This window comes from Corvus hawaiiensis, chromosome 2 (genome assembly GCF_020740725.1).
Source record: "Corvus hawaiiensis isolate bCorHaw1 chromosome 2, bCorHaw1.pri.cur, whole genome shotgun sequence".
Classification (NCBI taxonomy): domain Eukaryota; kingdom Metazoa; phylum Chordata; class Aves; order Passeriformes; family Corvidae; genus Corvus; species Corvus hawaiiensis.
In genome coordinates, this window is record NC_063214.1 from 41,599,654 (window position 1) to 41,622,530 (window position 22,877).

General features: G+C 47.2%; 1 protein-coding gene across 1 annotated transcript in view; it reads left to right on the forward strand.

Annotated features, from left to right (window-relative positions):
* The first annotated feature begins 11,370 nt into the window (after window positions 1-11,370).
* Window positions 11,371-22,877, forward strand: part of AMOTL1 (angiomotin like 1) — a 79,691-nt gene continuing 68,184 nt past the window's right edge. Inside the window, exons 1-3 of the mRNA XM_048294578.1 lie at window positions 11,371-11,502; window positions 19,994-20,129; window positions 22,669-22,719. Of these exons, the coding sequence (XP_048150535.1) occupies window positions 20,045-20,129; window positions 22,669-22,719 (136 nt within the window). The 5' untranslated portion in view covers window positions 11,371-11,502; window positions 19,994-20,044. The remainder of the gene's footprint in view (window positions 11,503-19,993; window positions 20,130-22,668; window positions 22,720-22,877) is intronic.

Below are 22,877 nucleotides of genomic sequence, written 5' to 3' on the forward strand. Positions count from 1 at the left end.
CAAGGTGTTTACCTATGAGCCAGCTGTCTAACCCTGGATCAGGGGAAAGAGAGAGAGAATGAGAAAGATTTCTGTCTATACCCACGCACAGAGAGACATCAAATGAACTGACATGGAAGGAGCTGCTGAAGCTCACTTTATGCTCCAGCACACAGGTTAGAAGAAGAAAGAGCTCAATATGGTTGCACAAGACAAGCTAATTTTCTGGACTGAAACATCATATTGCCAGTTATTACAGGCTGAGGCTGTGCTTGTGCACTCAGAGTTAGGAATTCATGTTGGTAAAAATAGCAAAGCAGTTTTATCTGAAATAGGTATTTCTGAACCAGAAGTTCATTGCAATGCAGAATAGTAACTCAGTTTTGTGCCCAGGTACTGTGTAGGTGAAGCTAGTGGGAAATTTTTGTTGCTCTAACACTCAGTAAATTCTAAGGGCTAACCCATGTGTGGGTAAAACCAGCACATGTTCTACTTTTATGCATGTTAACTTGGCCAAAATTTTCTTAGCTTTTCATTATTAAGTTGCATGCAAAATCCATGTATAGCAATCAGAAATGACAGAGTGCTGCACACTGAGCAAGAAGGAACTGCTACCATTAAAGATGCAGTTCCTTTGTTGTCTTGGCATCTTGCTGGATGAAGGGTTTTTCTGAATGAAGGGTTTCAGTTTTGCTGTTGCATTACTCTTAACACAGTATTAGTGAAAAAGCACTTCCGCTTCAGAAATGCTTGTGACATCTTTTAAACCTAAGTAATTGTATTAATTTGTCATAGCACTCTGTAATTTCATAATGAAAGAAGACAAATCAAAGGATATTAATTTCTCTTAACCGAAAATTCATATTATGATTCTTTTGAAAAGCAGAACATACCTTTTAGATGCAGAATACACATAGATGCAGCTAATTACACAACCAATTTTCTTACAAAATTATGTTTCATTTGTTTCTGAGTAGTGTCTTCATTTTTGCTAGACCTGCATGCTAGAAAAAAATTAAGCAGATGAATGTTTGCATGTCTGAACCTTAGGGTACCAGTATATACCAGCCAAAATGTATAAAACAGCTTAGTGCTGTATATACTGGTTGCAATTGCTCTTTTAAAAATAGATTCCTGGGTTAGAAAAGGGAATGGGACCAAACTACTTAAACTAGAGGAGAGCATGGGGTTTAGAGCAAATGGATATAAACTGCCTGTGAATGTATTTAGACTGGAAATGAGAAGAATGTCCTTAACCATCAGAAGGTGAAAACATCCTTCTGAGAGTAAAAATGGTTATAGAGGATGAAACTAGCTGTGAGATCTACCTCAGCTGGTTTAGCACAATCTCCTGATGTGATTGCTTGTGGCAGACTGCAATGGAGGATGATGGCACAGAAGCTCTGCTCTGGCATTATCTGGTTCTAGTATAACACAATGAGTACCTTTTATGCTAATAACCACCATGGCTCTTCACAAGGTGTGCTTGGATCTACATTAATCACCATCAAGTTCATTATGTTCAAATGCTTGGACATGAAAGCTGTGAGGTGGAATCAGGTGCCCTTCGGCAGAGGTAATTGCCCTGGTGGAAACGGCTGATGACGCTCAGGGACTGCAGTGGGAGGTGGGAAGATGAAGGTGCTTGTAACGTGTCCCTGAGCAGCATCAAAGAGAACACATTAATCAAAGTGGGAACAACAAAGGGCAGAGGGATGACTGATCTGAGAACAACACCGGGTCTTTCTTGTTGGCTGGAGAGTCAAATTGCAGCAGATGTCCTCGGTGGTCACAGACTTTGAAAGCCTGGTGATGCACAATGAAAATGGTTGTGAAATGCGTAAATGAACGTCTGGATGCACAAGAAGCAATGTTGGGAAGAAAATGAAAGCGATGGTACCTGATCCTTGTAGATGTCAGATGTTTGTATCCCAAGAATGACACTTTTGGACTTTTCTCTGAAAAGCATTTAAATTTTGCAACTATTTGAGAATTAGGAGAAACGCATCATCCCTGATGCAGCAAGCATATTATTCCCCTCTATAGTGTCAATAAGGGCCTGTTTGGGCTCTGCTGTGGAGGGAATACCCTGGACTTGAACCTTCCACATCCCATAGGCATGGTGCAGCTTCACAGGCTGAAGCTATGGTGATGATTTTCCTTGAGACAGAGAAATTTGGAAATACTCTCAGCAGCTCTTCCACATATCCAGTAAATTTGATTAAGAGCTGAAGAAGATTCCATTATACTAACAATAAGGTCTACAGATTATATTAGTGTACTCTTAGGCAGCATTAATGTCAGAAACAAGAGGCTGGAATTGAGGGCCATCAGCCTGCTGGGCTCCACTGCCTTTTGCAATTAGCACGGGCTAGGGACGAGTACCAAGAAGAGTTCTATTGTTTCTCACAGTCTGGCTTGGAATCAGGTGCTTCCTGTGGCTGTGGCTTCACCGTCTGTTTGGTGGTTGCAGAGCTACTCCTTCAGGAAAACAAACAGATGTTCTTTCCTCACACCCAAAATACTCCAGTCTCCATTTTTTCAGGTGCCACAGGACTGCAGCAAAACAAGGCAGTTGCTCGTGCAAGATGGTACACTCAGAAACAGAGCACTGCTTCTTCTGGTCATCCTGAATTGGATGTATCACAATATCCATGTAGAAGGATGTGAAAATTCAAAGCTCTTATTGCAACAGCTTTGTGGTATGTGCTTCACACAGAGATTAGAGAGGGCTTTGCAAGAATCAGCAAAGAATCAAAAGTAGAGTGTCTATGAGAGACACCATAAACTGCAGAAACCATCTTGTGTCACGACTGAGGTTGCCAAAACCAACCTGAATTGCAATTACACAGCTACAACTTCCACCCAGCTCTACAAACATCAGACAGACTTGGGGTTCAGAGTCTCCTCGTGGGTTTTTAGAGTTTCCTCTTCACCTTTTGGGGGAGGCTGTCTCTATTGTGACTTTTTCCCATTCCTTTTCTTTGGAGGTACTCTTCTCTTGTGGCTGCTCCAGTCAGTGAGAGCTGCAGCATCCCCTGGGGTGGGGATTAGCAGCTGCACGAGGTGTTGGGGAGTCCATGGGCTGGGACTTGCCCAGCTTTGCCTCCCCTGCCATATCCCCACCATGTGAGGGCACTTCTGTCCCTCCACAATCTTCTACCCTCCCCAGCAGAACAAGGACCAGCAGCTCCATGGGGCTGTGGGATTTCTGGAGGGGTACCTTTGTCCATGTCATGGGCAAGCTTGAAGAGGCTGTCTGCTTTTGTGCTGCAGCAAAGCACAGTGCACCTGGAAGGGGGCTTGTTTTTGAAGGGGTGATGCAGCATGGCAGTGGGGCTGGTGTAGAAACTCCTGGCTCCATCCTCTGCCCTGTGCTTGGGTGGGAGGTGGTTGCAGGGTGTTGTCTCTCTCTTGTCAGCCTGGCAGTAGCTTCCCTCCAGAGCATTTTAGGACTGTGCTAATTCCCTAAATTTAACCAGTGATGTCAAAGGCTCATGTTAGCTCCCTGCACGGCGTCCTGTGCCCACACATGCTGACATGAACCAGGAATAACTCCACCACCACGTAGATTTGAGTCCTGTCCCAAGCAATGGCACCCAACGCCCAGTTTTGTAACAGACACCCCTAAGCCTTCGCTTCAGCCACGCAGCTGGGGGGAAGGAGATGCTGGGGCTGGGAGAACTCACAACAGCAGAGCTGGATACAGCTGGCAGTGCAAGGAGAAACCTCTCAAGGTAAGCTGGAAATGGAGTGCTGTTACTTATTGATGCAGTGGTGGCCAGAGAGCAGGCATGAGGATAGCTGTGTTTGGTTTGGCTGATGAACTGACAGATTGGAAGAGGAAAGGAAACAAACTCGGGCGTGTATCTAAATCGATGTTACTTTCTGTTGTTGGCTTTGTCAGTAAAATGGCAAAGTAAAGAAGATAAAGTTCTGTTCAGAACAGAATGTTGGATGGTGCTGGCGATGCCTGTCTGACTTTGGGTTCTGGCTAAAGGAAAACAAGGGAAACAAAGGGCTCATTTCACAACAATGCTGGATGGGTGGCAGGCCCCCACCAGGTTCCCATCCACCCCATTCCTTTCCTTCCTGACCCCAAGAGGCAGCAGTGCAGCACCCCACCCCTGTTCAGGATATGGACCAGCTCTCACCCACCTCCTCCCTGAGAAGTGAAGCCCAGAAAGGCTTTGTTAGGAAAAAGTGTCTGTTTTCAGATAGAATTTGTCAACAACATTCTCATCCCGTTGCCTGGTGCAACCCTTTCTCTCCATTCGACTGCTTTTTTGGAGGAGGGCAGTGCTTGCAGCTGGGCAGATGTTTAGCACAACACCTTTCCCCCACCAGTTCAGAAGAACTGGTGAGCAGGACAAGTTGTGTGGAACAGGAGTTTTGCCATGAAGATGTTTTGGTGGGGCATTGTTGTTTGTGAGGATAGACTCAGTCGGCGCTAGTAGGGAAAAGCAGTCCCAGCTGTATGTGGTGTTTTGCTGCCTGGGCAGGACATGGGTGGGCAGAAGGGCTGAGCCAAGTTGGCACAGAACATCCATCACCTCTGCATTTCAGCCTGGCTGCAGGCTGTTGAACACCCCCTGGAGCCTGGAGCCCTTCTTGTCTCCCAGAGCTGAGCTGCAGAGGGTGTGGATAGTGCAGTCTTGGTTCGGGACATGCAGCATCATGAGAAACGTGTGGAGAACTTACCCTGGAAATAAAACAGTCTCAGCTAGGGCTGGGAAGAAACACTTTTTGAGCTTTTTTATAGCTTCCCCCCACCTTTGCCCCCTCCCCTCCCCCAGCTTCACAGGAGGATCAAATCTCATCTTTCTGATTTTTGATTTATTAGTTTTGTTGGAAGAAGACTTAGAGCCCAAGATCATAACCAAAAGGGTTAAGGATGTAGGAAGCTCAGGTCAGAGACCTGCATTGAAACAGGCCAGCTTAGGTCCCACCACTGTCCTGCTCTAACTGCTGATTGCTGCTGCCTCCAGGTGGTTTTTCCACACGTAGACTAAAAGTTCCAGCCTAAGAAACTTTCCTGGCAGAAGTTTTGTTGAAAATGGTACATTCCTGAAATGAGGAGAAAAAAAATTATTAGTTGATATTTTCCAGGAAAATATTGATTTCTGTGGCAATTGGGAGGCAGTGAGGTGAGCACAGGGGCCGCAGGAGCTGCTGCTGATCCTCATGAGTCCAAGTGTTGGGTGGACAAGGCACTTCCATGGGTAGAGAGCATCCCTGTGATCTCTGTGTGTCCTGGCCACTGCAGACACAAATGACATGCCTTTGGAAAACTGCAGAGACTGGTGGGCAAGCTCCAGGGCCTCGGAAAAAAACAGCAGTGGAAAACCCACTGGCACAGCCCAAACCACAGACAGCCAAGAATGAGCTGTTACAGCTTGCTCATGGGGGAAAAGAGGTAGATGTGGTCTCCTTTGGGCCCCATCCATGGAACATATGCAATGTTTCATCCATCATGAAAAAATCTTGAAGGAAAAGCCTAAATTTTGGTGTTGCCAATAACCCATCTGTACATTCAGTGTGGTTCAGTGTCCCCATAGGGGAGGAGATGATGGGCTTGCAAGGATGTTTGCTGGGGGGAGACAAGACTGAGGAATGGAGGGAATCAAAGACTGCCATAATTTTTTGGGGGAAGCCTCAATGTAGTGGCTTACTGGAAGGAAGAAAAAGGGAAAGGGCAGCCTCTGTCACACCATCTTTTTGGGAAGAGACATGGAATTGCCCCATACCCTAGAAGAAAGTGCCTTCAATCTGCTCAGACCTACTAAGAATGCTTTCAGCATAAGAACAGAAAAAGACTTGAGAGCAGTTGCTTTCTTTGCGGGAGCAGGAGTCAGGAAAAAAAAAATGTATTTAACAGAACTTAAAGCTTATTCTTCATTTTTTTGTGGTAGCAGAAAATCCCCTCAGCAACCCTCTGAAAAGAGTTCATATCTATGATACTTCTGATTAGAGAATCGTAGTGGCCAATGTGGGTAGGACTGACTGTTACAGTGAAGTGCCTGGTAGAGCCACAGGAAGTTTTTTTAGTTTATTTGCGACATCACAAACATGTCAGTAATAATGGAGGTGTCTTCTTGGCTGCTTAGAAGTGTAGGGAAGGTATTGCGTACCATATAGTAAAAAAAAAGAGCTATCCCCATTCATTTACTTTGTTGCAACTGGGGGGTCTGCTCCATCATTTCTTGAAGTCAACAGGGAAAATATTATTGACCTGATGAGGTCTCTCTTTGCCCCACACCTGGCTCTATTTCCATTTGAGAAGTGCTACCACCGATTCTGGATTGCTGATGAATTTTTCAGTAATGTGCATGAGAAAGTAATACTACCTCAAGGGATGATTAAATCACTGGGTGTCTCAGTCTCCAGGATGCAGCTAGACACATCCTGTCAGATGCTGTTCTTCCATAATTGACCTGAGCAGACTTTTTCATAAGGTTATTCCTCACCAATAGCTCATACTGGTTCCATGGCATCAGTGTTCGTCAGGCTTTCTTGTGAATCACCAAACCAGGGGGTGGATAACTGTTACTTTGGTTCCTTGCCGAGAGTGTAAATAACATGCCCAAATCGAAAGCCCCTTATTGATACAAAATAAAAGTCTAAGGAATACTCAGGAGGGAACCTGAAAGGAGAGGAGATGACATGCTTCACATTTCAGCTGGAACAAATGCCACTACAGTGCTGACATTTTTCTGGTGGAGTAATTTTTTTTTTTTCTCAAGTAGCAAGTAGAACGGGCTGGAAAATGGCATTTCTCTTTAGTGAGATATTTAGAAGTTTCAGCTTTTGGGTTTGTTCTGACTTGGAGCATCAGGTCTTCTCTAGTTTTTAATGAGAACCAAAGAGAATGAGGCAGGGACATGGTGACAGGGACTCATCCACCACCATGCCTTAGGTAAGACTGATGGCCAAAATCTTGCTCAGTGTAATTAGCGATTAGGATTGTAATTGCACCCTCCTCATACCCCGGGGGCATCCCTGGCTCCCCCATGCCAGTGGGTAGAGGGAACCCTGCATCAGGTGGAGCTCTGCCCTGGATGCATCCAGATCCTCCTGCAACTAGAGAAGGAGCTTGCAGAGGATGTGAGGTGGGAAGTGACCACAGCATCCCACCACACAGTTCACAGGGAAGAGCAGGCAGCCAGGGGAAAATCAGGCGAAAGAAAATGTTGGCTACATTTCTGTGATCCCACTGGCAAGATATTAGGTATCTGTGTTATGGCTGACTCCACGGAGGCAGAGATCATCACACCCTCATAAATTGTCACGAGAGTCTTGGGTGTAAAGATACAAAAGAGATTTGTTTCTCTTCTCCCCAGCACCGCAGCAGGACTTTCACATTCCATTTTATGTGGAAGACATGAGCAAGTTTGCAGCTTACTGTTATCTCAAGGTCCTATTTGGTCTGCTTTTTAATATTGCAGCCTAGCAAAGGAAGACTTGATCTTCCCTCGTTCACCCATGTGAAGCCATCAATGAGCATCCATCCGTGTGATTGGCCCACAAAGTGTGCCTTAAGGCCTGCTAGGGAATCAGCTGGGAACCAGGACCCCAGGGCCCCCCAGCAGCACCTCCTGAGAGCCAGCAGCTTTCACTGTCAAAGCTGGGGTTGGGGTGCCCAGTGCTGGGCTCCTCCAGGGGAGGCGTGCTGGGTGCTGGATAAGCAGGGAGTGAGCGTGGGTGTGCCCTTGGATGGAAAAACACAGGGCTGGGGGAGATTAGAGCTGTGCATTGGTGAGTCACAGGAAGCCAAGGTGCTGGGTCAGCCCTGAACTGAATGAGGAAGGATTAGGAGCCAGACCAGGTGCAGGATGCCATAACCCCTATGGGAAGTCAGATAAGGAAGGATGGACAAGGCATCCTTCACACATGCCGCTGAAGTCTGGTTTTGCCATCAATTCCTCCCGTAGTTACTAACATCACCACCACCTTACCAACCTCTTTTCTGCTCTTAGCTGATCCTGGGGAAAGCAATTCAGTGAGAGGCAGGTTGGATTCCCTCTGTATTTTTCTCTTCAGAGTTCCAATTTTGTTTAGCACAGAAAGATAGACCAAAAAGCAGGTTTCTCTGAAGAGAGAGCTGTAAATATTTTATGTCTAAGTCAGTCCTCTGGAAAATACTACAGCTTAAACAGAAAGTGTTTCCTACCTGCCAGCAGAGATCCTGCCTGAGCCTCAATTGCATTGAAGGATGTATGTGGATATTTGAGCAAAGAAGTTTCCCCAGCCTGCCCTGTCCTTCACCAGGGAGAAAATTATGGTGATTATGGCTGTGCTGTCTGTCAGGGTCTCAATGTGACAGAACTCTTCCTCTCTGACTCCCATCACTGAATAACTGCTGCCCATCTCTTCCTGCCCCACAAGTAACTTGAGACTCTCTACTGCCTGCGCCTGGCCTGGGACTTATCTCCTTTCAACCACCAGTCACACTTTCCTCCTCTCCCTGGCAGAGGTAACCCAGCACTCTCTCTGAATGAGAGAGCATTATAGGCATGGCGTGGTCTAGACATGGGGATGGGGACAAACCAGCCCTCAGCCAAGAAACTCCACTGCTCCTCGAGAGGCAGCTGTGCAAGACCCCACCAGTGTTCAGGATATGGACAATCTCCCATCCAACCTCACTCATGCCTGAACTGCCTTGCGAGGAGAAGCCCAGAAAGGCTTTCCTAGGAGAGTGTCTGTTTTCAGACACCTTTGCAACAACAGAGGGATGGCCTCCCTCATCCTGTTGACTGGTATGATCATCCGTCTCCATTTGCTCCACTCTTTTGGGGGAGCACCGTGTTTACATCTGGGCAGATGTGTAGCAGAAGACAGGCGCCATGGTGAAGACTTTTCTCCCACCAATTCAGAAGAACTGGTGAGCAGGATGATGAGCAAGGGATGGGAGTTTTTATGTGGCCACCCAGGGACACAGCTCAGGTGATGTGGCTGGAGAAAGGACAGGAGGCTGGTGATATTCAGCACCATCCCTTGTCCTCAGCACAGGGTAGGAAGAGAGGAAAGAGTGGGTTTACCCACTTTGTGGCTAAACCTTTCTGCAACAGACGCAATGCAGTGCAATGACTGCTCAACTCTGCCTCGCCCAGACTCACCTGGGAGCTTGGCTTGGGCTGAAACCATCCACTCCATTTGTGTTCGAGGTAGATCGGTGCCTCTGGCTGTAAATCTCCTGGGAATCTCATGACTCACAGCATAAGAGCCATGGAGTGCCGTGAATTACACAGCACCGGCTGCTCACCCTCCTGAAGGCAGTTTTGGCTCCCCAGGATGTTTGTGCAGGAGCGGATGAGCCTGTGCCGTGGTGGGGCGACCACAGCCCCGCACAGACATGCCGGGAGGAAGGTAAGAACGTGCCCTGAGTCAACAGGCCTGGAAAAGCCATTAGGACTTGGTATCCCTGTAATTACAAGCCTACTATGTAGGTTTTTGGTTTTTTTTTAAAAAAAGCTTAACCCAAAGTCTCCACACAAATGTCCATCAGTTGACTTCTATCCAACCAGTGATTTCTCCAAGTTTCTCCCATTACAGAGTTGAAGCCTGGTGGCCTCCTCATCCTCCAGGATGGATCCCGATGCACCAGAACCTCAGGGGCTTGGTGGGAGAGCTTTGACACTACTGGTGCTGCTCCTGCTGGTCTACAGCTGTGGTGAGTGAGTCAGGGTGTGAGGACGACCTTGGAACACACCAGCACAGCCAGGGCTCTCTCAGCTCCTCCCCTGTGCATAGGTGGTGGCACAGCCAGAATCGTTCACTGCTCCAGACACTGGCTGCCACCACAGCCAGCACCGGTTGGCGCCATGCTGGCAGTCCCCAAAATGCCTCTTGGTAAGAGCTTGAATGCTCTTTCCTTTGTGGCCAGACCTATGCCATCGGAGAAGGTATGGGAATGCAGGGTCTGAGGGTCTTTGTTCCGTGGCTGATATCTGCTTCTCCTGGACCTCCTGGCTTCTGGAATACACAGGCAGTCTGCAACCCACCTCATGCCTGGCAGCATCCCAACCTGCTCACGCTGCATGAAGGTGCCAAGCACAGCCAGATACTGACAGAAGTCTTAGGCAATGCTGGCTAAATCTGGAATTGGGTGATAAAACCAAGCCTCAGAGTTGGCTCAAATGCTGCACAGCACATTTCTCTTTGTCATCCAGTACACAGGGCTGCTTGAAGCCCTCCTGGCCCTGAGAATGGGGGCTGTTTGCCTCCTAGGTGTGAGGTTTTTTCCTGGTAGCTGGAAGCACTTAACAACCAAGCTCAAAATTTTATATAATCTCCTGAGTACCATAAGCTGTCAAGAGACATGATGGATGGTAATGGTCGTTCAGGAGATGGAGCAAAAACCAAGATCTGTTCACATCTGCTGCAGGTGTGTGGGCTGCTTATGCTCAAGTGAGCTTGTGGAGGTCATGAAGGATTTGGAGGTTCACTTCTGGGATGTCCTTGTTGTAAATCATATGGGAAAACTGGCCATTCTGAAAAAAGATTGCAGAGTGTGAACATCTGCTGGAGCCATTCTCACCATGGTAAGACCATATTTTTCCTTGCAAGAAGGTGGGGTAATCAAGGCTTCCTTCACTGTTTGCTCTTCATTGTCACCCTCATCTCCTCCCATCTACTTGGTACAAGTGGCTTCTCTGGAAATTTAACTTGCATGGTATCCCATTGTCTCATGCTATTTATTCCTCTTCTGAGACCGCCTGAGGTGCCATTTGATCATGGCAGATATCCCTTTCCTGGTATCACTTTCCCCAGGTGCTTCTGACTCAAGGGAAAACCCAGGAAGACACCCACCATCCTTATCAAGATGTAACTAGCCCAGACACCACTGCATCACATCATTTTTTCATTCCGTGTCACCGATGACTCAGCCTTCATTAGCAGCAGTCATCAGGGACTATTTCACCTACATTTCCTCCTGGCTAGAGGCCATCCCATAACCTGTGCAACTCAATGAGCTTCAGATTGTCTCTTCCAGTGCTGTGGCTGCTTTTGAGACTCTGCTGCTCCTTCTCCTTGGCACTTTCCACATGTGGTGCTGCAAACTGCTGAGGAAGGTGGGAAGCAGCCAGTCCAGCATCTCTGCTAGCTTTGGCATTTTGGACATAGGAATTAGCAAATCCCCTGTTTGAGAACATCTCAATGTTTAAATCCTGTCGAGGGATTTAAACAGCCCATTAGGTTTTTTCCCCCCTCTGCCATGTTTCCGCAGGTTACTTTCCCATAGATAATTATGTGACTCAGGAAGACAGACACATACCTCGCATACTTGTGGGAACCATAATGCGATAGGTGGTGTAGAGCATTTTGAAGCTCTTTGAACACACAAGAGCAGCTGAATTCCCGTGACTTACCTACCCAAACCAAAGCAAGTCCAGGCAATGGCTACATAGTTTTTGTGGAGCTCTTACCCAACCGAGGACAAACATTTCCCAGGAAAGCTTTGGTCTTGCAGCACCAAGGCACAGACGCTTTTTGTCGCCAGAGAAATCACAGGTGTTTTGTCAGGTAAGGTTTACCATTTCTACTTTACCATTTTTTTTTAAATGTCTGAACTGAGGCTGGAACAGGAACACTTTCTTCTGTGACAGCAAAGAAAAGGCAGTCGTGTTTTCTGAGAGGTCAGGGAAACAGCAAAGAGAAATTGTCCTCTCTTAAGCAGCTAAGTGATTGTTATGGCTAAAATATCCCGGCAGCTAATTGCCTGTGAAGATAACTGGCAGAGCTGAGGCGTGGTGGCATTTGCTTCTGCTAGTTTAGTACAGACAGCTTTGCAACAGACACAAAAGGAGACACAGGCTTTGCTTCAAGTGCTTTAACATTTGGATTGTGGAATTGCAATTCAATTTGCTGACTTTGGAAGAAAACCAGAGAAGTAAGGAAGAGAAATTTTATTCCACATGGTGACTTTGAGGACCTTACAGATCTTAAACTCACCCCAAATCTGTATTGATATGTGCATCCAGCACCTCCTGTACTGTGTCATCAGAGCAGTGGTCCTGCAGCACTGTGAAGTGAATCCTGGTGTCCGGCCCTACCTGTGGGATGGCTGGGACAGGTTTGTGAGCAGCTCCATTTGGGGGATACCCTTGCTCAGGAGTGAGAGTAAGAGTTTGGCTGAAACTAAGGATGCTCTTTTCAAAGGTCTTCAAGACTTTGGTTATCTGTGTGGCTAGAGGTGAGCTATTTAAAGGAAGTCATGACAGGTAAATAGGAATTTATTTATTGGTTTGCCTCCTACCTTTACATCCAAAGGGATGTAGAGGATAGATAGGAACTTCTAGAGCCCATCCCCATCAGTGCAGGTGACCTGAAACTACCCACCTGCCATTATGTCCCCTAAGACCAGATTGGTGAATGAAAAAAGGGCTTTGTCATACAGAAAGCTTATCAAAAATGTTTTGGGGTTCCTGAGCAAAGATGGGATTCTGTCCCCAAGCCCCTTCCCTCTCTGGTCATCCTTGCAGCCCTGAACTGAGTCAGGGCTGTATTTTTGGGAAGGTTCCCTTTGGAGGAGATTGTGTGTTTCCTGGCTTGTGAATGTTTTTGTTTGTTGGGGTGAGGGGAGCAATACAACTTGCAGCTTGCCCTGACATGTGCCTGCTGTGTGTAAACCTGCAGCTTTTATAAAAAGGGCTCCTGTCTTGAGAACTGTGGAGTGTTCAAGTGCTTCTTGGCTCTGGGCTTCTCCTTTAGCTGTCGTAAGATCAGATTAATGATGTATTAGTTCAAGATAACTGCCATGAGATCATGTAATTAGTTTGTGATCATGCTCTGTGCCAGTTGGCTGAAACTGATGCTTTTAAAAAAGCGTCTTTCAGACCAGCTACAAAAAGAGCTTTTTGATTGATGACATTAACAAATAGGTCATTAGTTACCTTTTGGGCTAATTAAAGGAGAGCACATCCAAGGCAGTAAAGAACAGCTGTGGGTGATTAAAGGCAGCCATCAGGCTGAGCTCTGGGGTACATGAAAAGTAGTTTATCACCTTGTGCCTTTCACTGTGCCCACGCTGCTCCAGGTTAAACAAATTTGTAATGTCCCCCTCAAAGTCCTGATCATGCCCTGCTCAGCTCTGTAAGGCTCAGTCAGACCTTCCCATTCCCGCTCCTATTGCCTTTGGGCAGATGAACAGCTGCAGGAAGGCAGTGCCTTCGCAGGGCAGTGATACCTGCCCAAGAGCAGCTGCTGTCTGCCCAAGTGTAGCGGGTTGAGTTTGAAACCGGGCAGAAACACCAATTAAATGTAGTGGTTTTGATTCAAAATATTCATTATTTACTTATTTTCCTTCTGTGAGATAAGAATTAGGAGAAAAGCAAAGCAGGCACAAACCTTAAACAGTTGCAGTACAATGAAAGAGCTTTATTACTAACAGAATTAAAAGTAAAGAGAAAACAACAAAACAAAATTAAAGTAAATTCCCCCCCCTCCCTCTTTCCAGCACTTCTCTCCTTTTATCCACACAAGGGATAACAGAACATGGGATGTTAGTCAGTGTTGCAGTTCTTGAAAAGTCTCTCTCTTATGCTTAAGGAAAAAAGGGTTTTCCTTCAGTTGCACGTGGTTCCCAAACTGCCACCAATAGCAGACCCGCCCGGAAACAAACAGTCTGCTATGGGTAGAACATCTCTCCCATGAAGAATTTCACAGTTCTTTCACACTACAGAACATGGGCCATCACATGGGGTTATTCATCTTTTTAAGGATAAGTTATTTTGGCCTGCACACAGAGGCTTTTCTTCGCCACAAGTCTCTAACAGCCTCTTACTACTTCTATATAGCCTGGCATAGGCACTCTTCACAAACTTCATAGGCACACGTTGATTCTCCACCCCCCCCCCCCCCCATGTTCTTCAAATGGATTAAAGAGACAAACAGTTTGTGGTATTACAGTTCCTTACCATGGCATGCAAGAAGGTTTCTTTTAAGCTGCGCGCCAGAATCGCGGCACCCGCCCTCTTTTCTCCCGTCGCCATGCTCAGCTCCGTCCCACGTGACTCACTTCTCTTTCTCTCTGACTCTGAAGCCGCCATGTTGAAGAGTGTTCTTGTTCGGGCTTTACGGTGGGGAAAGCCTCGCTCCCTCTGTGCTGCTGGCTGCGTGGTGTCCTCTTCAGTTCAGCACGGAGTGTGCTGGCTGCAGACAGGAGGCTCTGCCGGCTCCCGCTGGCTCCGCCGGCTCCGCATGGAGAGGAGAGGGACCCGCCTGTCCCCAGAAGCCGCGCTGGATGGGTTTAGCTGTGAGCAGTCCATGGCTGGTTTTAGCTGCCTGCGGCTCTGGGACAGTCCCCCTCAGTGACCCAGGGTCCGTGCTGCAGCGTTGGGAAAGGGGGAAAGGGGCAGTGGCCCCGGCCCGGCCCGGCGGGGCCTGGAGGCTCGGAGCCCCCCCCCCACCTTCCAGCAGGCGAGCTCCGACCAAAAAGGGGAAGTCCCGCCTTTCCGTGCGGTTTAAATATGTAAATTGTGAGAAGCGTAATTGGTCTTAAAGACTGTCCATCAACTCAGGGTCAACCCAACACACCAAGCGACAAGACTTCCCTTTGCCACTGCTCCCACATTCCGAGTACATGGCCTTTTTGACACAGAAGTTGTCAAGAAGTTTTTACTCAGAGCAAAACTATGAGTCAGGGGATACTTTAACTTCTCTGGACTCATTGGGTTTGAGAAGAATCTGGATTATTGTGTAGGCACCATAAGGCCACTTTGGTGAGCATGGGGAGAGAGGTTCCCAGTGCATCCCTGATGAGAAGGCAGCTATCCCTGTGTTCCCAGCAGGGTGCTGGGAAGCATCACTGATAAAGGGATCTGTCTCATTGCATTTAATCCCAAGTGTGATTGCTGCAAGGCTGCTGCCCGACACCTTCTCCCACAGTCTGGCCAAGCTCTTTTCTTCAGTCCCTGCTTCTTGTCTCAGCCTCAGTTCTACCTTGGCTGCCCACATCATCTCTTTGGTGTGGCGAATACAGATCCCAAACCCCAAAAGCTGTCTGGAAGCACATGTTGGGGTCAGTGCCCTCTCTTGCTGGAGAACACACTAGTAATGGCCAGCCACTCCTGTAGGGTTTGCAAATGAACAGAAACAGATTTTTCTCCCTTGTTCCAGCCTCCCCTCTCCAAACTGATACTGAACACCACTCTCCATGGTGTGCTCCCTGCTGCCCCATCTACCAGACCTCCTATGACTTGTGACCACCTCAGCTGTTGTGTAGCCTTTTCTCTTGCCACAGTCCCTGCCCATGCTCACTCTTACACGAGGCTGCTACAGGCTAGTGGTAGCTGTCCACTCGCTAGCCCTGGCCTGGCAATGGGCTGGTGTGGCTTGGGGCTGCTCTGATCCCAGGAACCAGCTGTGTGGACCTCACACTACCTGGCTCCCCCAGGACAGATGCTACTCAGAAGGGATCACACATGAGCTCTTCTTAGGTGCTACAAGGTGTTGGAAAGGTCGCTCATTAAATCAAGAAATCGTTAAATGCAAAGGGCTCCACTGTGCTGTTCTGGGGGCTCAGACCAGCAAGGTGGTGTGTGAGTATCACCAGCCCTAAGTGATCGTCAGCCCCAGGTGGTCACCAGCCCCAGGTGGTGATCTACCTGGATTGTATTGAGTATCTCATGAAACTATGCCCTGCTTTGTCCCTCATGGGGAAGAGAAGTAGCTGAGTCTGTGTCTTCTGGAAGAGCCACTGAATTTTACTCCCAGTCAAGTAGGTGGATGTAGTTAGAGCTCTAAACCTGAACCATATGCAAGGAGACATGATAGCACAAAGAAATGTGAGCTCCTTTGTACAGCATCTGCATCTCCACTCAGCAGCACTTGAGCCATGTGGATGGAGCCAGTTTTGAGGGCAGTGTTTGGGCAAACACTTCCAGCCTATACTTGTCCACCAGATCAAGCCTCTGCCTGCTGTAGCATTTAGGGTTTGACGCTTTAATCTCTTGTCTGTCTGGGTTAACTTCAGGTCATTGACTTTTATTTTCCTGCTGTTTTGGCCATGTGAATTCTACAGTTTATGGTACTAAAAAAAATCCCCATTCAGTTGCTGAGTTCCCTGAGAGGCTGGCTGTGTGGCAGATTGTCTTGAATTGGAAATGCTCCAGAAGAGGAGCTTAACTGGGGCTTGTGCTCCAGCAACCACTCCTGACAGATTAGAGGGATTGTAAAACTTTGCTGAAATGGTCATTCCAATATTATGCTATTTTTTTCTGTGGTTTGGAAGAGATTTGCAGGTTAGATTGAACATGGACAGTGCTTTGTGATCTGCATTGTTGTTATTGAGGTACAGTAAAAGCTCTGGAGTGAAAGGACTCTTAATGTATTCAGTCCCTATCATTTTTAAAATACTGTATCAGGATATAGGAGGAATGTGAGTCTTTTCTCACCTTGTTTTTCCTCAGAGGAATGGTGGAAGCTATTGGTGTGTAAAATGAGCACCCCTTGCCTTAGGTGAAGACTGCACACAGAACCTGAGTGCAGGCCCTTTGAAAAATCTCACATTTTATTTGTCTTCTTGAAAGATGGAGGTAATGGGTGTTGATTTTTGACCATAGCAAGGCTGAGCCCTTCAAGCAGCTGGAGCTGTCATCCCAGCCCTAGTGAGACAACAGCTTGAGCAGTGATGCCTCCTTCTCCAGCTCTGCATTTTAGCAAGAGGTGTATTGCATGGATATAAATGCAGCTAGTGGACCCTGTCCTGTGTTTTCACTCATCCCTTTCCCTCCCATCCCATCCTGTTGGGCAGCCACAGCGATAGTGGGCACAATGCATGCTCTGTGGTGAGACAGGGACCACAAACCCATCGCTGATGCTGACACTGAACATCCAACACCAGCAGCCCGTGCTGATACCAGGTTCTGCTGTGCAGGGAAGAGATAGATGCCCCAAAGCTACAGCAAGGACTGAGGTTTATGATCGTCTGGGTGTTTCTCATTGCTGGTGTTATTGACCCAAATAAATTTTGACCTTTGCTTTCTCTAGTGTAGGTTAGACCTTATGTGTCAGTGAAGTCAGAAGGTTTTACATCCGCAATTAATCTTCTGTGTGATGAGAGCTCAGGACTCGTGTCTATATGATTTCATGTCTCTATGATTCTGAGCAGAGCGGGTCAGCAGGCAAAGAGCTGAGGTTCCTTCTTTCAGAGAAACAAGTTAATATGGAAAAGCCATTTTATCTTCTATGCTATGCTGATAAATTGCCCTTTCGTTCTTTCTCTCTTATACTTTTATTGAACTTGCAGACAAACCCCTCCCTTGGCAGGTAGAAAGAAGAAATTGCCAACAGTACGCACTGAAGAGATGCCTTTCAGTAGTGTAGCTGTACAAATAATAGGTTTTTCATTTCAGTGGCTGAAGGGAAAAATTGAAAATACTTTTCGGTTTGGATCACCCCCTAAAGGAGAATGTTTCTTTTCTTCTTTGATTTCTTTTCATAAGCGTAGCATGAGACATTCTGGTTTGAGATTATTTACTGCTTTTCATAACTTAAAAAAAATAAGAAAAAAGAAAAGAAAAAGCAAACTAGGTCACTTTCAAACCAAAACCAGCATTTGAAAGAACAAGAAAAAAAGTTTCATTTTTTAAATGTCAAAATGGAGCCTTGCTGCTCTTCTCAGGACTCTTTTTTTCTCTTTCAGCTTAAACTAATTACATAGTCAATCCAAATTTGCCTGAAGTCTCAGTACCTCTTAATTGCAATTCAGCTGAATTTGCTATGTCAAAAAACTCCAGTCCAGCTCTGCCTGTGCGTGCAGTGACCTGTCCTGCTTGCTGCTCACCAAACGCATATGGACAAGTATTTAATTCTACTCCATTAAGGTGTTGAGCAAGAGAACGTGTGAAATGACTTCTTGCAGGTCTGGCCAGCTGGGGAAGAACCAGCATACTCCTGGTTCTTGCTGGTGAGACCTGGCAGTAGGCTGAGGTAGGGGCTTTGGCTGTGCCGTCGTGCTGGGAGCCACTGGGAGCCAAATACGTCAGTGTGGAGCTGCTGCCCCTTCCTGCAGCTCCCCTCAGTAAGATGGTAGCTGAGAGGTACCAGTGCTTGGGAAGTGCAGTGGGATGGCTCAGCCGTGCTTTGCTTCCCTATGGAGACAGGGCCCCATCCATCTCTTTCTTGGCCTCATTTGCTACGGAGATGGTGCTGGTGTGATGGTGTCCCTCCATTGCTATCTGCCTACCTCTACCAGGAATGCCCTCAATTAGGGTCATGACAGCATTAAATTACAAAAAATTCCTACAAATAATGACGAAGAAAATCAGAGACCGAGTAGAGATGATCAGCTGCCAGTGTGGTGGGGCTCGTGGGACACACCTCACCATGAAATCAGCTCCATTGCTACCTTTTGGGGTCTGGGTTTGCCTCAGACACTGCTGAGGAAGATCCTTGTTGTCACCTCCTTTTCAGCATCTTCCAACAGAGGCAAAAACTTGTTGTTGCATCACAACACTGGTATGTTTCCTTAATAAATTAGAGGTTGCTGATACTGGATGGACTCTATTCCCTTCCAAATCCATGTAATCCTGAAGGCTTAGGGGTGCATTAAATGCCTGTATGTGCTACCCCACCAGGGATCATAGAACCACAGAATCATAGAATTGCTTGGTTTCGAAGGGACCTTAAAGATCACCTAGTTCCAACACCCCAGCTGTGGGCATGGGCACCACCCACTAGCCCACATTGCTCAAAGCCCCATCCAGCCTGGCTGGAGACTTCCAGGGATGAGACATCCGTAACTTCTCTGGGCAATCAGTTCCAGTGCCTCACCACCCTAACAGTAAAGAATTTCTTCCTAATATCTAATCTAAACGCTTTTTATAAGCCACCTTTAGGTACTGGAAAGTGCTATATGGTCTCCCTGGAGCCTTCTCTTCTCCAGGCTGAGCAACCCCAGCTTTCTCAGCCTGTCCTCATAGGGGAGGTGCTCCAGTCCTCTGATCATCTTCACGGCCCTCCTTTTGACTCACTCCAACAGGTCCATGTCCTTCCTGTGCTGAGGATGCAGCACTGCAGGTGGGATCTCACAAGGGCAGAGCAGAGGGGCAGAATCCCCTCCCTCACCCTGCTGGCCATGCTGTTTCGGATGCAGCCCAGGATGAGGTTGGCTTTCTGGGCTGTAAGCACACATTGTTGGTTCATGTCCAGCTTTTCATCCATGAGAACACCAAGTCTTCTGCAGGGCTGCTCTCCATGAGTTATTCTTACAGTCTTTGCTCACATCTGGGATTGCCCAGATGCACAGGTCCAAGGAGTAAAGGGAAGATAAAGGTCTCCAGGAAGATTCTCAGGTGCAATAAACCTGTAGGTTTCCTGACTGATAGTCAAGAAAATAATTTAGTGTCTACACCAGAAAGGAACTTTTTAGGGCAGAGAGCTCTCATGTTAACTGCTCAATAATCCCCATCCTTCCCTGGTGGCTCAGAGCCACTACTCCAGGGCTGGGGCGGCTGTGAGAGCCAAGTGGCCAGTGGTAGTGTTGCCTTGGAATGTATAAATGATTGTAATTTCCAGCCTGCAACTCCTGTCCATGGAGGAGCTGGGATGTGGGAAAAAGGGCCAGCAAGCCTGCCCACTCCCCTAGCTTGCCAGGACCTGATGGCTGGGCATGTAAAGCCAAGACACACATCCCCGATGGATGTCCTTGTGAAACATCGCCTCACTCAGAAGTAAAACCCCACCCCTGCAAGTATCATGACAGATTAGGAATTTCTCAGTGTTGGTCAGACTGATAACAGAAAATGGAAGATGTCCAAGTGTTGGTGGCCTTTTGATGCAGTGGGGAGGCCTGTTGATGTGGTAAGTCGAGGCGTGGTAGAGTCAGCAACTCCTTGGTCCAAGAGTTCCCTGTGAGCCATGTGGGTTTTTTCTCAATTTTTTTCTTAATTAATTTTCTTTTTTTCTCCTGAAATATTGACAAGATTTTCCTCTGCTGAGGTGAGCTTCTCAGCAGCTGGCTATGGTCCAGCAGCACGACAGATGCTCAGTATATCTTTTGATTATTCCCCAGAGAGAGCAGCAAGAGGCATTGCAAGCAGATCTTTGATGCTGCGGATCAGAGATGGACCCTGGTGAAAACTGGAAGCTGGATGAAACAAACTGGCTGTCTCGTGGTGGGATCCACCCATTTTCCAGTGTGAAAGGAGGTAGGATGTGATTGATGATTTTTAATCCACCCAGTGAAAGTGCTGAGAGCCTTCCCAATGTGCTGCTGCCATTCACTGTGCTTGCAGTGGCCCCAGGGGTTTTGCTGGGCTATATCCAGAGCCAGGCAGTACTTGGTATGAAGGTGGGAAAGGTCTGACCCAAACTGTCACACTGACACAGACACTTGGCCTGCAGCTTCTTTTCCTTGTTCAGAGTGGACTTTCAAAGAAAAAAAGAGAAGAAAATAAAAGAAAGAAAAAAGGCTTCAACACCCATCTTTTGGCCAGTTAATGTGCCACTTGTGCTAGATGTAACCACCCTCACTCTCCATAAGCAGAACTCCGCAAATGACCATTGTTGGGAAGGAGTGACAGGAGAACTGATAAAATATTCTCTTCAATCACATTTGTGGGGGATAATTTAGGATGGCTGCAGGATACATGCTGTCCTGGCAGTGACAGGGGGGCTGCCCCAACTGGGGCTCCGTGTGCAAGGATTGTTCAAGGCTTCAGCTCACCTTAGCCGGACACAAGATGTCCCACCTCAAGGCTAGGGTTCATTGCTCTCTAGAAATTGCCTGTTTCAGGAAAGCACCCAGGGCAGATGCAATGAGAAGTACCCAGCAGTCCTTTTTCCTCTATTAATTAATCTCTACCTAATTTCCAGTCAGCTGCTCTTACTTGCTTTTTAATCCCCATTTGAACATTTGGCAGGAGCAGCCACAAGTGCTCCTTGCTCAGCCCCAGGTCATCTTTGTTACCAGAGGTCCCTGTCCCCTGGGCCAGCACAAGCTGTCCCTCCTTGGGCAAAGTTCCTTCTTTGTCTGGGTTGTGCTGTGCCCTAGACTAAAACCAAAATAAACCCACAGCCTTCCAGATGGCAGCACCTTGGGAACGGAAACACTTTGCTTTGGTAAAGTGCTCGCTTATCTCCATCTGTTTCCCTTGGCTTCCCGCTGGTAGCCCAGATGCTGGGGGAAGGGAAAGGGACAAACCAAGAAGCAGCATCGCCTCCTTTTCTGTGAGAGCGGAATTACATAAGTAGCTTTATCCTTTTGAGCCCATAGGTAGATTTATGTTTTTGAGCCCTGGGTTCAATATCACCAGCAAAGCACCACTGGGCAGCATCCTTATGATAGAACATCTGTTGCTTTTCCAGGTACCCAGCCCAGGGTGGCTCCAGGGGACCAGCACAGGGATGCTTCCTGCAGTCCACTCTTTTTTCCCATTAGAACAATCTCTGCTTCTGTTATTTCTGAAAAGTCTTTCCTGTGTGCATGGTCTGTGTTATTGTTTATAGCTGTATTGGTTAAATGCCCATTGACTTCAGGACTGCAATGTGCTTGTGTCTGTAGAGGATGGCAGAGTCACTGCCATCACGAGTTCAGAAAAGTCCAAACCAGCTGAACAATTGAATGTGGATGTACATTGGCTTTTGGTTTTGTATGCAGCCCATTGCTATCCTAAACTAGTGGCTCACAGCGTTTTCCAACTGTTGGGCCTAAGAGCATTTTATAACAGGGGGCAAGATCTCTTAGAAAGGGCACAGGTATGGATTGCTGTAGGGCATCACACACCTGCCCTTCTTAAATGCCGTTCTGGAACCCCTAGGAATACAGCGATCCACAGATTCCAGACCAAAAGTTTTTTGAGTCAAGCCCATTCATTGAAAAAATGCCATGAATCATAAAGGAATAAAAAACCAGCACAAAAACCCCCACCCACTGCAATTTAATTTTTTTTAAAATTTGCATTGGGTTTTTCAATTTAGCAACACTTTTGACATTGCAAGAAATGTTTGAAAATAGCAAAATCCCCCCCCAACTACAAGGCACAAATGGAATTCAACACTTGGCCACGTGTGTGGTTGTGGGTCTTACTGGCAGTGAGCGATCTGTGTGTGTTGTTCTCTGCAGCTGGGAGCAGACAAGAGTGGGTGGGCTCGTTTATGGGATGCAAAATAAACCCCTACAAGTTTTTGATGAGAGATGCCACCAGCTCAGGGATTTCCAGAGACCGTGGCCTAACCCGTCACTGGCACTGAGTTACTGTGGTGCTGTTATCAGATGACTCAAGGGTTTGGTCAGCCTCTGAATAATTCTTGCTCCCGCTGGTTAAACCTTCTCCAGCTGCTGTTGTTGGAGCAGACTGTAGCATACAGGAAAGCTTTGCTGCAGGCAGGGTGCTCCTGGCCATGCCCTAAGCACCATGTAAATTGAAGAAAGGGAGTGAAAAGCTGTGGTGTGGACAAAAAAGGGAGCATTGCCAGGGATCCCAGGGAGGACACAGATGGGGCAGTGGAGCTTCTGCTCCTCAGGGCTCATCCTGACAAGCATCTGTCTTGAGATGGTTCTGAGGTTTTTCAATAACAGCTGAATTAGAAGAAAACCCACAACATGCACATGAAAGCTGTCAGGGTGAACTGGAAGCAAGCTGAGCAAGGGCTTATCAGCAGTGTGATGAAAACAGCATTGTTACTCCCCCTGTCCTCATTTACCTCTCCAGCTGACTTCCTGAGCATTTGTTCTTCTTCCCGCAGACAATGAGCTCTCCGAAGGTGCCCCAGCCCTCTTTGCTCTGGATCAGCTGGGTAAGTCCATGCATGACACATTTTCCTCTCCCTGTTTTTTCTATGTTGAGTAATTAGGAGATGACTTAAACAACAGCAGGGCAGCTGCTGAATGCTTTAAAATTTATCAGCAGCAGTGCCTCCTTTCTGTGTTGTTTTTTAATGCCATCCATCAGAGG